Here is a 17,428-nt window from a genome sequence, read left to right as displayed (position 1 = left end):
ATGACTTCTAGTAGTACAAGAATGAGACTTATCATGTTTCAATTCCTACCAGAGAATTCTACATGATTCTAGAGAGCAGTTTTAGGGATACCAGATACTATTATAAAGAAAAAAAAAATAGACTTTCTTATGAGTGAATTGACATTTTTGCACATTCTTCTCTCCTGAAACCAGCAAACATCAGGAGTCATTTCTATGAGACAAATTCTGATGTGGTATGTAAAGGGAGCTTCAGGTATAACTTTCATGAGAAATAATAGTGGTTATACCCATAAACGTAGAAGAACAGCACTGAGAATTAATTTGTCTCACAGTCTGTAGCTACAATATTAAATAAGGATTGGTCAGTGTTTAGCAATTCATCTTCATCAGTGAAAATGGTAATGACATACAGCACTACACAAGACTGGTCATCAGCAAAGGCAGAAAATGGCAGGCTTCCAAAAGCATAAATTGAATTATTATCTTATATAATTCTGGTTTGCCAAGTCTCTTTAAGAAAGATTGATATTAAGTTTTGTATGTCATGTAATGAATATTTAAAATCACAGATAACTACAGTCCAATGGTACATATAATCAATTTCAAATCCCAAAGATGAATCTGGAGAACTTGTGTTAAAAGGGAAAGATTAGTGATGTAAGCAAACAGAGATGCAGGGACCATCTTAAAACACTGAAAAGCACTAAAGTATGTTTAAACCTCAAAATACTGCTTGAAATTATGAATTAAAATAAAAAAAAAAAGACAAATCACCCAAACTGATGCCGTTTATTCTGAATAATTGTTTCAAATATCATGTAGTAGATTTCAGGTCCTCCAACCTGTCTAAATTTCCTCTGAGTTAAACAATCTCAACTAAGCACAAATTATTAAGGACTGCTAATGCTAATAACACCCATTGCAAAGGGTTTCTATATTTTAATCCTCTAATCTTCTGTTTTTCCCAGGGTTTCTCTTTTCTTGACATACTCTCTGCAGAGATATCAAATGGCTGCCTGGATTGCTTGCTTTATTTTTCTTTTGGTGGCAGATTTGTCATCCCCATACAGCTTAGCTTATTCTGATAGCAATAACATGTTGCAAAATCACAAACAAAAACACAACAACCAAACAGAAAGCATTTGCAGCAATACTTTTGTGAACGTGAAATTTTCTAGAGAGTAGTAACAAAAGTGGGAGACTCAGCAGAGGAGAAAACTCCAGCAACTTCAGTTGCTATTTTTTATGCTGCATGAGCACTTCTGCCCAGGAAACTCATGTCCTGAACCTCTTTTGGTTATCCTAAGTCAAACTTTTAAAGCAGTGAGCTTTGAAAAGGAAGATGGAAGAGAGGCTGAATAACTTGGCAATTCTTTTACAGATAGAATCTTACAATAATGCTACTACTTTTTCCAAAACTTAGTGTTAGTAATGGCAGAGAGGATGTAAGGATGGTAAGGGACACTACTCCACATTCCATGAGAATAACTACTTCATTAAGGCAGAAATAGCTTGGGCACACATCTACTGAATGGCCTCACTCCTTATGGACAGGAATGACAGCAAATTGCCCTGGACTTCAGCCAGTCAGTCTCTAAACAGAAGTGCTCTAACACCAGCAGTAAACAATTCTTTAGGAATAAGTCATCAAACTAATTCTTATTAGCCTTTACAGTTTCCATGAAGTTAAGTAAGTCTCTTTGCCTTAACATCTTCAATTTTATATCATTCCTTAAATATACATCATTGTCACTACATTAACAGGCAAAAGTGCTTAAAGGAACTGTGGACTTGTGTATCTGGGATTTGATGTCAATGTAGCTGGCTACAAACTGCTCAACTCTGCAGGCTGACCTCATGCAACCTGGGGGGAGCATGGAGGAGCAAAAATTTACTCCACATAAGGGTAGGAGCTTCATGCCTTGGAGTTTGTTATCACTGGGGTGCCTTGCCACGATTAAAACCAAGAGGTAAATAAAAAAGGATGAACCGAAGGGTGGGTAGAAAGAACAATGTGATGCTGTTATTCCTGGTAAGATCCAGACAGTGCAGCTCACAAGAACTAGGTGTTTTTCAGTATTTCTTAAATATAAATCACATGCAGGTCACATTCTGCCCACTGCTAGATGATTGACAGAGTACTGGCTGAGAAAGTAGTTTTACATCTGTCCTTTCTAAAAAGACAGTGAATGTTTCTGATTCTAATGTGAATTTGAAAAGAAACTGCCAGAGAAATGAGCTTAGCATTCTTTGTTCCATGTGACATTATCTTTGGAGGTTACACACCAGGATTAGTTCTTCTAACTGGAATGCTTACAAAAGGGATACAGAACTCTCTGGAGGAGACCCCTTCAGCTTCTGAACATCATGTATAAAATGGCATCAGAATATAGGGAATTTAGTCACCCCATTGCTCAACAAAAGATGGTGTGGTATGCTTTAACTCTATTAGCATTTTATAATTTAAAATGCACTTACTATTTAACTCTGACCAATGAACATGCAGAAAAGCCACAAAATAGCCTCTTTAAAGGGAATAGGAGCAGGTAAGATAGAAGAAAGTTAGCCAAGGACTACTAAGTGAGGACAACCTGAAAATAGAATTATAATAATGGAATTCCAGAAAAAGCAATCAAAACCCCCACCTTTTCTGGATAAACCTGCTTCTTCTTAGAAAACTGTTATATCACAATTTCCTAGTGACATTTTCAAGTTCATAAACTGTTATATTGTTACTACTACAGCCACAAAAGGTCATGAGAAGGCTGTATGGTGGAGTTAATTGATCCTGAACAATGGGTTTGGGTTTATCAACAACAAAATCTAAGCTCAAAAGAGGCGAGGAACTCAATACCAAAAGCAGTCTCCAAAGAAGTAGGGACTGACTGCATCCAAGATTTATTGCTTGCTTGGTGCCCAGCCATGGATTTTGCATATGTGGAGTGAATCTCTGGTAGCAGATAGCCCTTAGATACAGATACCTCTCATGCTCAGATTTTTTTTTCTCTTTAGATGTTTCTTTAACAAAACAAGAAATATTTCTTTAACAAATGTTCCTTTAACAAAAAAAGAAAAAACTTTACATAGAAACTGTTTTACAACATGCAAGTAATCTCACTTTGCTTGAGAGCTGCAATTCTGTTAATGCATGCCATAATAATTTCATTCTCATTTGAACAATTTTATCTCTGTCCCAAAAGCTCATTTCTAAATGCAAGAAACACTTTATTCAATTACACTTACACTTGTTGAGGTAAATATTTCTTCCATTATTTACTTATCTAATATGAATTCCAGATTTCAACGAGATAACCTGCCAAACAGGGTGCAGGTAAAAAGTACCACACCTTACCTCTGTCACTGTCATACAAATATGCAAACTTGGTCCACTGATAGTATTCAATCAAGCTAAGAAGAGCTCCCTTGAGGTCAGGTCTCATCTGAATGACAAAGGGATGTGTTCCATCTGTTGGGAAGCTGGGAGTTATGAAGGAGACATGAAGAGTCCCACAGAATGATGTTATGGTATTTACAGACTTCTTGTCATAGAATCCAAAAATAGCAAAGACTCCTCTTGAAAACTGGGAGCAGACTAGAAAGAAGAAAGACAGAAAATTAGCGGGAGAATTTATTAAAAAAAATATTGAAAAGTCTTTAATGTATATATTTATGAGAAATGTATGTCTGAAAAGTATCTGATCACATAAATATCAGGCAAAAAAAAGTAATACTCTGCTATGGAGATAATTTATTAGCATTATCAATCAGTAATATAAACTCACACTAGAAAAAACAATAAAAGAAAGTATCAGTGGTGCACACTCCTACATGATAAATGTAGAAATAAAACTCACCAACATATTCTCAAATTCAATTTATGTTGTAAAGAACAGTGATGACAGACATCAATGGCAGTTGCAATTCAAAAAATGAGACATTATGACCACACATAGCATTATGGAAATAGATAATGCTTTGTCATGTTAAAAATAAACTGCCTCTGAGGTTAAGACTCACTGAGCTTTCTACAAAATACTTTAAATACTTTTCCATTTGTGGAAACGCAAAGCCAAAACTAAACCCAGATCTATCAAGAGCAGTAAGAAGTCCATTTGCTTTAACACCCTCCTGTCTCAAAGCATTATTTTAATTCTTGCTTTGTAGGACTTGGCAAAAGCTGGTACTTCTGGCTGACATCTGTGGTCATGTTGCAGGAAGAATAACCTCATAGGTGTAAATATCATGCTGATCATTCACTTTTTATCTGGAGACAATTCAAGCCAGTTGATGAATGTGACTGACCACGGCAGCCTGTGCAGAAGAGCTGGTTCTTCTGGGCTATCCTTTTCTTTGAGACTGTAGGGCGTACTAAAGCCTAAGTTCTAAAGCCAGGGTACAAGAAGGAAATATTAATCTCTGATTAATTCACACTTATCACTTATGCATTCTTTGGTTTTCAGAGTCACCTTGAACAAGACACATCCTTCTAGAGACACCTGACCTGCTTATAGATAGAAATCACAGTGTAATTGATGCTAATTTTGCCCAGCTATTTAGTACACTAATCCTTGAATATAATTTATATAAAGGTGAAAATAAGTTGGTTTATTTTTAGAATTTCCTAGATTTGAACTAATAATATATTTTTATCTTTCAAAAGTTATTGTATCTTTATTTTTAAAATGGTGTTTCTTTTTTTAAAATAGATATTATCCCTTTATGCCTGTTACTACTCATTGCTATCTTCTTTCCATGGCTTTGCCTATGTATCTATGCTACCACTCATCTCTCACACCCTAATTATTCCTCTACTCCAATTAAAAGCACCTAAACAGGACGAGTGAAATTCTGAGTCTGCCAGTTTTAAGTTTTCACCGATTAACTTTAATTAGGTCAGAATTTTGCCTCAGGTGAGAAAATACAAGTGATTAAAAAACTTGATGAGTAACACCCCTTTATAAAAGGATGCTGCAGGTTATACAGGGCTAAAGTACAAGACGGTCAAACCTTTTCCATTCTAACTACAAATCATTACAGAATCATAGAATTGTTTTGAGTGGAAAAGACCTTTAAGATCAGAGTCCAACCATTAACTCAGCACTGCAAAGACTGTCACTAAACCATGTCCCCAAGTCAACAACCAGTCCCCCAACTCAACATCTTTTAAAGACATCCATAATAGTTATTCAACAGCTTCCCTGGGACAATTGTTCTAATGCCTCCCAACCCCTCTCATGAAGAAATTTTTCCTAATATCCAGTCTAAATAGCCTCTATCCTAACTTGAGGCGATTTCCTCTTCTGTTGCTTGTTATCTGAGAGCAGACCAGCTTCCACATTGCTACACCCTCCTTCCAGGCAGTGTAGAGAGTGATAAGGTCTCTCCTGAGCCTCCTTTGCTCCACGCTAAATAACCCCAGCTTCTCCAACTGGTCCTCAAAAGACTTGTGCTCCAGACCCTTCCCCAGGTCCATTTCCCTTCTCTGGACATGCTCCAGCCCCTCAGTGTTCTTCCTGTAGTGAGGGGCCCAGAACTGGACACAGGATTTGAGGTGCAGCCTCACCAGTGCTGAGCACAGGGGGACAATCCCTGCCCTGGTCCTGCTGGCCACACCATTGCTGATCCAGGCCAGGATCCATTGGCCTTCTTGGCCACCTGGGCACACACTGGCTCATGTTCAGCTGCTGTTGACCAGCACCTCCAGGTCCTTTTCCATGGGGCAGTTTTCCAGCTGCTCTTCCCCCAGCCTGTAATGCTATGTGGGGTTGTTGTGAGCCAAGAGCAGGATCTGGCATTTGGCCTTGTTGAGCCTCACACAGTTGGCCTCGGCCCACCAATCCAGCCTGTGCAGTCCCTCTGTGGAGCCTTCCTACCCTCCAGCAGATCAACACACCCACCCAGCTTGGTGTCCTCTGCAAACTGACCAAGGGTGCACTTGATCCTCTTGTCCAGATGGTTGATAAATAGATCAAACCAGGCTGGCCTCAACACTGTGTCCTGGGAGACACCACTTGTGACTGCCTGCCAGCTGGATGGAACTCCATGCATCACTGCTCTCTGGGCCTGACCATCCAGCCAGCTTTTTACTCCTCCAAGCCATAAGCAGTCAGTTTCTCCAGGATAATGCTGTGGAAAATGGTGTGAAAGGCCAGGCAGACAAGATTCACAGCCTTTCCCTCACCCACCAGGAGGGTTGTCTTGCTATAGAAGATCAGGCTGGACAAGGAGCCTTTCACAAATCTGTGCTGGCTGAGCCTGATCACCTGTTTGACCTACATGTGCCTTGTGGCAGCATTCAAGATGACCTTCCCCAGCACCAAGGTTTGGCTGACAGGCCAGGTTATCCTTCCAGCTCTTGTAGATGGGTGTCACCTTTGCTAATTCCCAGACAACAGGACCTCTACAGTCCTAGCAGGCTTGATGTCAAGTGAACTGACCCATGACCAAAAAACCTCAAAAATCAAAATCTTTTCTGTGTCTTCTCTGCACCTGGAAGGATAGAGGCAAATGCCACTTGTGCTCCTGATCCCTCTCAATCAGACTGTCCCAAGTCCCTGAAGTCTCTTGGTTGCTCTCAGAGAGACTTCAGGGACTTGGTACAGTCTTCAGGGACTTGGTCAGACTTCTTGTTGCAACTTCATTACAGATTGAAAAAAATCAATCAAGGATAATCAATCAAAGGCAGTAGTCAGGGCAGGAAGGTGTCTCTTCATGTCTTAAACCCAAGCCCCAAGGAGGCAGGGCTGGTTGGCATGAGGTGCCCCCTGTTCCCTTCAGAGGATACTCTCCTATGGAAATGACCCATCTTTTTTCTTTATGGAAGCAGTTTTGATGCAGAGTGTAGGCCAGCCTCAGCAACACCTCCATGCTGGATGAACCAATGTCCTTGCTATTGTTCAGTTTCCTTTGCAGAGCCTCATACCTGTTATAGAAGGGTACCTGGAAAGGTGGGGCAGTCACAGAGGAGACACACCAGCTACACCAGGCAGGAACACATCACCATTGCCCCCTATCCCTTAAGTCACTGTGTTCACCCAGGCAGAGAGAGCAAAGGGAATCCTCTGTGTCATGAAGCCAGTCAGCCTGTCCAGCCTGTGCCAGAGAAAGCAGGTACCTTTTGGTCCCTCTCTCTCTCTGTCTCCCTGCTACTCCTCAAGCCACTCACCTCCCAGAGCTCTGTCACTGGGCACAGAGGAGCCCCCCTGCCCAGGCACACCTCCCAGAGCTCTGTCACTGGGCACAGAGGAGCTCCCCTGCCCAGGCACACCTCCCAGAGCTCTGTCACTGGGCACAGAGGAGCCCCCCTGCCCAGGCACACCTCCCAGAGCTCTGTCACTGGGCACAGAGGAGCGCCCCTGCCCAGGCACACCTCCCAGAGCTCTGTCACTGGGCACAGAGGAGCTCCCCTGCCCAGGCACACCTTTCAGAGCTCTGTCACTGGGCACAGAGGAGCTCCCTTGCCCAGGCACACCTCCCAGAGCTCTGTCACTGGGCACAGATGAGACCCCTGCCCAGGCACACCTCCCACAGGAGTGCTCCCTGCTGCTGGTCAGTGCTGCTAAGAGCAGGGTCCACCCTCCAGCCCAACACCTGTGTGGCAGCATGCTCCCATGGGAGCTCTGTCTCAGGGCAGCTGTGTCATGTTGGACAAAGATTTCTGAAAAAGGCTGTGAATTTTCTGAATAGCTTTACTGTTTAAGTTACTGGAACTCCTTGTTCTATTCCACATCATTATGCTCTCGCTGAGGCAAAACCAACTCACTACCTCCCCACACACTCATGAATAATTGTTTCCTATGTGCAGCGAAGGCTAAATACCATCTGAACTTGCTACAATAAAGGAATTAATGCCTCATAACTCACCTTCAAAAATGCACATGAAAATAGAGCATCAGTGTACTTTTGGATTCCTGGATGAGAATCTTGCAAAGACTGTTACTTGTACACTACCGTGACCTTCTATATTAAGCCATTTTAATACTGCCTATAAGGTAACAGAGACAACAACAGTCTCATCAAAGGACCACTGAAAAATAAAAAATGCTTTATGTCACTACTGCCAACACCTGGGATGCATTTCTCCTGTCACACTGCTTTTCTTCCATCACCAGTCAGAGATTTTAGGCACAGATGGAATAATGTTCCCTACAGCAGCCAACAACCAGAAAATTTGAAACCATAGGTGATGCCTTTTCAGAATCATCAGCCATCCTCTCCTCACCTTCCTGACACTGGAGACCTTTGCCTTGACCCATGAGTTTTCTCACTTTTTCTCTTCCTATCTTCTCCTCTGTATGCTGGGGACAGAGGGGAGACTGAGTGGCTGTGAGTGCTTTGCAGCTGGTAGGGTTAACCCATGACAGGGAAAAAGGTGTTATTCCACTTTCCACCCACAGGACAGACCTGTAAATACCACTGTGGTCCACTGTCCCTCTTCAGTGACAGACATGCACCCACTCCACTCTCTTCAGAAGACAACTGCTATTCTTTCAAACTGAACATCCTCCCCGAGAAGGCACAAAGTCATACCACCTGTCATCACAACCCACTTAAATAAAGCACTCTTGGATTAACACAGTGAACAACTGTTTAATAGTCTCTACACCTGATAAAACATCAGTCCTTACATACCTGTGTCTTCTTCTGGGGAAGGTTGGTAAAACAAGAATTTTGATCTCCTCTCCTGCACAAAGTGAAAGACAAGTAAAAAGCACCACCTCCAGCTGGGCAAGTCAAGGCACTGCAGTTCTCAGTGCCTAGAGGAGCTGCAGTTTAAAAGCTGAATTACATACACACAGGGGTAAACAATCCCAACAAATGACATGGTAAAAGCAAAATCATTTTATATTCTTAAAATTATTATGAAACCTGCAAAATAGATACAATGTCTCATTTAATTCAACCAAGGCTACTCTAACGTGAAATGAAAATCTCTCTAACACAAATCTTCAAGTATGGACATAATTCACATCTTGGTCAGCCAGAAAAATCAGGATCAACTATAATCCAGGTAAAAATAAATTTTCATCAGCAGTGATCGGTGTCACAATGCCACACAGAAAAACCTCAGTGTTGTGCTTTTCTGTGTGAAATTCCACTAAAGGGAAGTGGGCAGGCACCTATGCTAGGTAATAAAAACATGATACAAATAAGCATTTAAACTCTGACAAATTCTTGCAATTCTTCTGGGGTTTTTTGTCTTTTAGGTGCAGAAGGGAAAAGAAGGGATGGTGTTTCCAAATAAAATGGTGACCCAGCAGATAATGCAGAAACTGCAATTGTTTTTGGCAGGGTTTCCACCTCAGACTAAATCTACAGTCATGTTGCTATTGCTGGAAGACATTAGTTTTATAACGGTGAATCACAAGCTGTTCACAATTATTAGAGTAAAAAAAAGTCATGATGATTAGGACTCCTAAGCCATTGAAATATGAAAGATCTGTTTCATTAATGACATTAGAACCAATGGCCAGGATTCATTTCTTTCAAGCTATCCTGTATGAATTGGGGTTTTTTGGCTTTATGGGGTCCTTTTTAGAAACAGTCTATGGCTTACTTAGCAACGAGAGGGGAAGAAGATAGTAACCTCATTCTGGAACATTTTTCTAAAGAGATTCTCCTAGAATGGCAAATAACTGTGAATTCCAAGAAACAGAGTAAATAAAGATTCTTGAGCAGGAACAATTATCAGAAGGTTTTGTTATGGTTAAGGTTTAAGTATTTTATATTTGACTTCTTGTTCTATAAACATAGTCAGGCACAAACCTAGCTTGCCTTTGTTTTTCAGAGCACTAAAAAGGTATCCTAGACTTTTATTCCAAAAGCTAGGGGTCAGATTTGTTCAATAACAAAATCAAGCTTAAGCCTGCAATGAGAAATATGTGCCCTGTCAGAGGGTGGCCAAAACTGCTTGCTCCATTCTTAAACTCTTCCATTGTTATCTACATCTGCTGCTTCTTACAACTCCTTTTTGCCAGTCATAACTTTCTCTCTTTCCCACTTTCCCCATTTCACTACTCTGGTTTGTCAATGAACTCTATAAGCAGGATAACCTGATATTTACCACTGTGGTAATACCTGGTTCTTCAGAAACAATGAAATCCAGCACTTTACGCTCTTTGCCTCTCATCATATAGAACATATTCTGTGATGCATATCATCCTAAACCCAAAGCTCAGGAAGTGCCAACTGAAGAGTACACTTGCAAATTACAAATAAAAACATATTACAAAGATGCTAAGCTTTACACAGTGAAGTGACTCCAGTGAAGGAATGACAGTTTGTTTGTCTTCAGTTGAAGAACTGAATCATTAAATCACATAGAAACAGTTGGATTTGAATACACATGCTTAGAAACTCTTTCTGATTAAGTTCTCCTAAAGCCAAGATTTTCTTCCTTCAGTACTCTCCAAAGGGAAAGTAATGAACCTAATAATTGTTTACATTCAAATTGGAAAAAGGAAACTAGCAAAGTGCTAATTACTTACTGAAACAAATGTCTAACACTACCTGCTTACAGGTAAATTTCCAAACACTGGTAATCATTACTCTTAACATATTTCTGAATTTTTATTTATAAGAATTTTTCACTTGATTTCTGTCCAAAGATGAAAATTTAAAATTATATAGTATTTGCCATTTGGTGCTTAGATTTCAAATGCTGTCCAGTATTAATCTGGCTTTATATATTATTTTATTGTAATACCTTGGTTTATTATTAGTGTTAGCAAAACTGTTTTAATATTAGCATAGGGAAATAAGTATTGGGTGCAATAATTTAATCACACACAATGGAATAATCATTCTCTTACTTCTATGAGAAAAAAACCATAGCATAAGCATACAGAAAGAGTCAAGCACAGCCTCTCCAAAAGAGACCAAAACACAAAGGCAACACTCATTGGTTTGAAAAGTTGACAGACGAGTCAGAAGTAGCCAGGAACAAGATGTAGAAACTGAATGCCCAGTTTACACAATCATTTCAGCTTCTGAAAGACCACGTTTGGAATAAGCAGACAGTGAAAAGGAACAATAGATGGAACAAAAAATAAGCAGGAACCACAGAGAAAAGAAAGAATTCACATATGATTGAAACTGTATCAGGAAATCATTGTGAAAATAAAAACCAGTATGGATTGCTTCCAAAGCTATTACGAAAATTGCAGCACAGCAGAAGCATATTGCATACACTTTCCTAGACTGAATAATTTTTTTTCAGCTAATATTATAGATACAGTCTGCATGGTCTATTTTACCCATTCAGATTCTATGATTACCTCCTAGATATAAGCTTCCCCTCAGGAAGATTGAATAAGGCATAAGGAATCATCCAAGTTCATCCAGAGGGATATTTAGAACCATGAAAAAGTATGCTTTAAGCAGCCTGAGATAGAAATCCTTTTTTCTAAAGGCCATGAAATAGGCTAACTGAAATTGGGAAGAAAACAGGTCCCAAAGGCTCAAAGAAGAGCATAATATCTGAAAGACAACAGGCCAAAGCTCCATGGTAGCATTCAATAAAACACAGGGCACAGAACCCAAATAAAGGCTGGCATTTTAAAATTCCAAGATACCCTTTTCCAAAGCTGAGAGGCAATCAATGCCAATTAAAAAAATCAATGGCAATCAGAACTAAAAATGCACTAAACTTCTGGATAACAAAACACTGAATTACACTGAAAATACCTTCCTTTTTATATCTGCAAATTTTAATTCCAGCTCTGATAAACGTGGAGTTTTATCTTATTTTAAGCATTTAAGAAAAGCTGCCCAAAATTATAGCCATTCAATACTGACCTAAAGCATGTATTTTCCTCTTTGCAGATTGTTCACACACATATCTTATGGCTAAGAAAACCCCAAAACAAACTAGACCTCATTGGGAAAGGTGATCATTGAGCTCACACACAAAGAACAATGTGAAGATCATTGTTGAAGTAAATTACTTCATTGCTGAAGTAAATACTTCAGCAATGATCCTCCTCACCTGTACACTCAGCATTAATGCAGAAAATGTGACTTACAGCAACAAACAGTGAGTTCCCCATCCATCAGTCTGCATCAGAACAGGGGGACTCAATTTTTCACAGAGCTGACCAGGAAAATTCTCACAGCCTTGAAGACTGAAAAAGGAAGAATTTAAATCCTGAGGCTGGAATGTCTGAAGAGGACAATTCTGGCGGAGCAGATACAAAGGGTTTTTTTGCACCTTTCCTGGCAGAAATGCCATCTTCAGTTATTGCTACAACCTGAACTGTTTGCTCAGAGATTATGCAACTGAATGGAACTTTCCACACCTTGTTATTAACAAAAGCAGCTTTGATCATTTTGTAAAATTAGACTCAAAACCTGGTTTGCTGCAGTAGAACACAAGCTCAAAAGCCAGAGAGGACGATTAATCTATTTCAACCGGCCAATCATACTTCACACTGAGGAAAGAAACTTTGTGCCAATATGGGATATTTTAAGCGAGCACAAAAAAGCCTTCAAGAAGTTAGTAGCCATCTGTTAGGAAAGTACATGATGATAGGCACAGCTTCTCTATATGCTAATGCTGCAATAATGAAGGTGGTAAATAAACATCATGTTCACAATGAAACAACAGGTCAGAAACACAGTCTGTTTCAATGACAGTTGCATTCAATTACAGTGTTTGGCTGTGCACTGTAAAGCATTTGAAAACCTTTTTCATTGCTAGGACAATTACCATGATGCAAAGGAAGTCATTACAAACACCGTTGGAAAGAATCACATTTAAACTATTATGTTTTTACAAATCAAATAAGATTCTTGGAATAAAATTAAAATGCAAGCCTCCTCATGAAAGGAAAAAAAAAGAAGTTCATATTACACAAAATTATTACACAATTCTTTACTGCTAGGAACCTAGTGCATTTGTCCAAATCTCCATTTTCTCCAGCTGAAGGAGATAATGTTTCCTGAACCCCAAATATGGCAACCCTATGGAAAGCTATTAAATAACAGAAATATAACTTCATCTTGTCTCCAAAAGTTTCTCTCCCCTGCCTCCCTTTTTTCTCTCCTCCTACCACCCAAATAAAAACCCTTGCGTTTCCATTTGATGACACAAACTTTAAGTCAATCAATTTCCTTCAAATCTAAGAACTCACTTTGCAAATATGCCTGGCTGGCTTTCTGACTATGTTTCTACCTTTCCCAACAATTACAACCTTATGGTAATAGAGAATTTAGAGTGTCCAACAAAGTATTACCTCCTAGATGTAGAAGTAAACCTAAGAAAAGGCTAATAGCTTTTTGGAGCACAGTGCAAGTCATGGAGAAGTCATCTATTTCAGGCTTGCTTTGTTCAATCAGCATAACTCTACTGAATTTAACAGAGCCAATATAATTTATCCCAACTAAAAATGTAATTGTCCATTTTTAGCAAAACCATTTTCACACATATTTTCAAACCAGAAATATTATATACAACAGAATACTCATCATCTCCTCTTCCCCTTAATCAGCATTGCTGGAAGCATCCCATTTCTACATTTCATTAAACTAATCATATTCCAGTTCCCAAGAAAATGTCACTGTGTAAAACTGTCTTTGAAAAATTGTAAAAGGATTTGGAAAGAGATAAAATTAACTTGGTAGGCAAAAGTACATCTTGTTAAAATGTTGACGGATTGGGATTCAATTTATCAACTTGTTTTTCTTTAATTGAGCTAGAAGGTCCAACCATCACTCCTGAACACATTGTCTAACACCATCTAAAAGGAAGCATGGTTTCAGCACAGAGTTCTTCTGTTAGAAGGATGGGAAGAACTATGAGAAAAGGCTCTGACGTTACCTCATAAGTATAGAAAAAAAATCTGTAACAAATCTTAAGGAAACTGCTGTAAGGAATAAAGAGGATTTCATGAGGCAGAGAAAGTACAGCAGAAGATATGAAAGTGATCTATTACTTCTGAAGAAGGCTCCATATTACATTTTTAAAGGAAGGAAATGTGATTTTTCAACTGGCCACTACTGACCTGCCACACATCTTATTCTGAGAAAGTCAGTTTAGTCCTGTTTATTGCTTACATATCTCTGTCTGAAATGCTGCAGCTGGGAGCACATTTCCCTCACCCTGCCCATGCCAGCCTATGCCTTGTCACTCCAGTACGGCCAGCATTGCAGCATGCAGCTTTACTACAGCCTGTCACACCCAGCCTGAGCTCCCATCCCTCCAGACAGCTGAACCTGATTTGCAAGTAAATTATCTAACTAAAATTTTTGTCACAACTCTGCTGAGAGGAATATCTTACACAAGCTCATGACTAAAAGTAACAGTAATAAAGACAATTTCCTATGCTGTCACAGGTCTAACAGCTTCTACTCTTCATAGGAATAATGATGGATCTCTGCCACCTGTAACAACATCCACCCAGCATTGTTCCAGCCTAAACCACTGACCTACAGCAAAGGATGGCTTCATGTGGTTCTTTTGGGGACATTTTAGCAGTACTTTCAGCCATAGTCTAACTTCCTGCAACATCTTGTGGATTTATGACACTCATTGGGATAATCAGCTGTAACCTAATTTGTCAGGCTTTATTTGTATTTAGAAATGGTCCAGTAGTCACATCACACACCTTCCTATCTGCATGCCCTATTTTTCAATGACTGTAGAAATAAGAGAAACATCATTTATTTGGGAAGTATTCAAAGAGCATTTAATAAACATTATTAGTAATACAAATCAGAAAAGCAGTAAGATCCTCTTAATTAGGTCACTCTAGTGAACAGCTGTGTGTCCTGATTATATGACTTATTTAATTAAGAGAACTTATTGAATAATAAAGCAGCAAGGAGAGCTTTAAAATGATAAAGTAAAATGAGCACACATTGGAAACATTATGAACATTCCTTGCCTCTCCTTTGTCCATTGCTTTAATCTTCAATAACTTGATGCACTTCAAAATGCATTCAAAGTCAAACTTCTTTTGTTTTATTTAGGGTTGGCTGATCACCTCCTTAAGGAAACTTGCAAAGATGTGATACAGCACATCATTACCAGTTACTTTAACAAAGCAATGATTCATCCTTATGCTCCACTGTGACCGAGATTATACTCCCAGATGTTTTCTGACTGTGTTCAGATCCCCCAGAAGTGGGGCCGATTAGTTTAATGACGTTTTACACTGTTTATCCTCATGTTTGGCCTGTATTACCTGAGCTGATTTGAGCACCTACATTGTACTGCATGCTATGTATAGACACACATATACACTACATCAGACTAAAAATAAAATCATTTCTAGAGGAAACTTGTGCAACATCTAAATCAGCATGAAAAAACATTCCCACTCAGCACTGAAATAGTGTCAGAGAGTCACATTATCTGGGCCTTTAAGTTCTCTATTGCAAAGCTTCTGCTATATTATGTATGTTCTCTCTATCTTTACATATGAATTATGTATGTTCTAAATATATGTTTTGCAGAGGCTTACAGGAATACTAGATTTGGCTTTATAAAAATATCCCATTCATCCACCCTTACTGCCATTTCAGTGGTGAGCCCAAGTGTCACCACAATAAAAAAATCCCAAAACAACCACAACAAAACCCTCCCAAAAAAAACAAACTCCCCACAAAGCAAAAGAGATTTTATAGCCTTACAGTTACAAACCACACTTCTTCCTTTAGCTGAGGAGATGCATATAAGATCAGTAACTTGTTTTTGGAAAATGAGCTTTTCACCACATGTTCTTAAGTTTTAAAACTTTACCATAATTTACCTGAGACAAATAAACATTAAAATATTTACCACACTATTTGGTACATCTCCTCTAGTAAAGCAAATAAACTTTTCAGCTTCCCCTGCAAATAGTTACTTTAAATTGACCTTGTTTCTTAAGAGCTTCTAAGCACATATTAAGTAAAAAATTGTCTTTTTCCAGGCACATTGACATCACAGAAATGAAAATTCACTTCTCCTTTGTATCAAATATGAGAAAGAAATACTTAATGCAGAGTCCTTCCAGAAAATGTTGGTTCAAGAAGACACATCAACTTCAAGCAGCTGGTGATAAACCCTCTAGAAATAGATTACTGACACTAGAAAGCAAATAGTACCACCTGCACTGCACATCAGAAGATCAGATTAAGGAGCTGGTTTGAATGCTCCAGCCACCTGGAGAGCTACTCACAGCACATACTGCTCTCTGTTCCTTCACACTGGGCCTTTAACCATGAGTTTGGTAGCAAGCACTACACTGCCCTCAGAGCACATGTGCAGAATGGAGAATTGCTATTGAAAATTGAATATATTGGTTTCAGGGGTTTTACCTTGGGCAACATAAGGTCATCCCTGTGGACTAAATGCCCACTAGCAGTTTGATTGCATTAGTGGAATTCCAGAAACACATCCTCCAGTTCAGTTAATTCAAAAAGGATGTGTTCCTTGGGCTCCTAAACCACTCCAGAATAAGAAAAAAGCAGCAGAGAGACGGCTGATTAGGAAACTTCCTTGAAATATTTTACTCTTAATCCAAATGTAATTATTCAGGTGGAGACACCCATGTATTCCCATGGTACGAAAAACATATTTCCATTTGAACCTAAGTAAAATTTTATATGATGGGATAGCACTAGAACTGGTTACAGTAGGCTGCATAAATTTAATGTCCCTTGAGTATTTCAGGTTGTCACTGACAACTTGCTAAAAAGGAGTTTACACCAAGAACAGAAGTATTAAGCTTCAAGTCTTCTTTAACTTCCTGTTCTTAAGAGCTACTTGATTTTTTACAGTCACATATGTTCAGGTGGCACCAGCTTCCACAAACAAAAAAATTAAAAACTCTTTAGCCATGTTGACATCTTGCATAGCCCTGTCATTAGCATCTGGCTCAGTGATTTGTTTTATATTCTAATTCATTGGAAAAAAAGCCAAATGTCATTTCCCAAAGAAATATTACCTCTCTTCTCTCCTGTTATTTTTAAAAACTCATGGCTTTCAAACAAGTGTCATGATTTGGGTGTCAGTTTCATGAAGTAAACACCAGGCACTGGCAAAATACAGAAAATCATGCTGGAGGTCTTGCAGACCAATTTGCCATACTTACAAGTGGCTGCTTAAAATTTCTAGCACTAGCCAACTGGAGTGGTTGCTGTGCACTGCAGGGAGAGTAGTCCAGAGTTATAAAACACAATTAAGCTCCTACAGTTAAAAAAATTTCTGTGACAGCTCTAACACTCTCCATTACTTTTGGAAAATCAGACCACACTTTTCATAGCTAAGAAACCACAGCTTGATCAGTTGCTGAAGTTCAAGTGAAACAGCTAAGACTTTTTGATCTATCCTACTAATGAAGCAAAGAATATGCTTTTTAGTGTTTCCCCTACTTGACAGTCAGTAGCTGTTTCATATTGAGGGTGATATGTTCAGGGGAGTGCTGTATGCTTGTTGGTTTAGCATTTTTTTCCATAGTTTGAC

The 17,428-nt window shown here is 39.1% G+C and overlaps 1 protein-coding gene across 4 annotated transcripts in view; it reads right to left on the bottom strand.

Annotated features, from left to right (window-relative positions):
• Positions 1–17,428, bottom strand: part of GRIA2 (glutamate ionotropic receptor AMPA type subunit 2) — an 89,008-nt gene that overhangs the window by 44,669 nt on the left and 26,911 nt on the right. For all 4 annotated transcript variants that reach the window (XR_010783501.1, XM_066548214.1, XM_066548213.1 and 1 more), the window contains exon 3: positions 3,335–3,574. Coding sequence is in view for 3 of the 4 variants with exons in the window: in XM_066548214.1 (XP_066404311.1) it covers positions 3,335–3,574 (240 nt within the window). In the remaining variant the exon portion in view is untranslated. The remainder of the gene's footprint in view (positions 1–3,334; positions 3,575–17,428) is intronic.

The sequence above is a fragment of the Molothrus aeneus genome, chromosome 4 (assembly GCF_037042795.1).
Source record: "Molothrus aeneus isolate 106 chromosome 4, BPBGC_Maene_1.0, whole genome shotgun sequence".
NCBI classification, from domain to species: domain Eukaryota; kingdom Metazoa; phylum Chordata; class Aves; order Passeriformes; family Icteridae; genus Molothrus; species Molothrus aeneus.
Note: the sequence above shows the minus strand (reverse complement) of the source record. Positions and strands in the feature narration are given on the sequence as shown.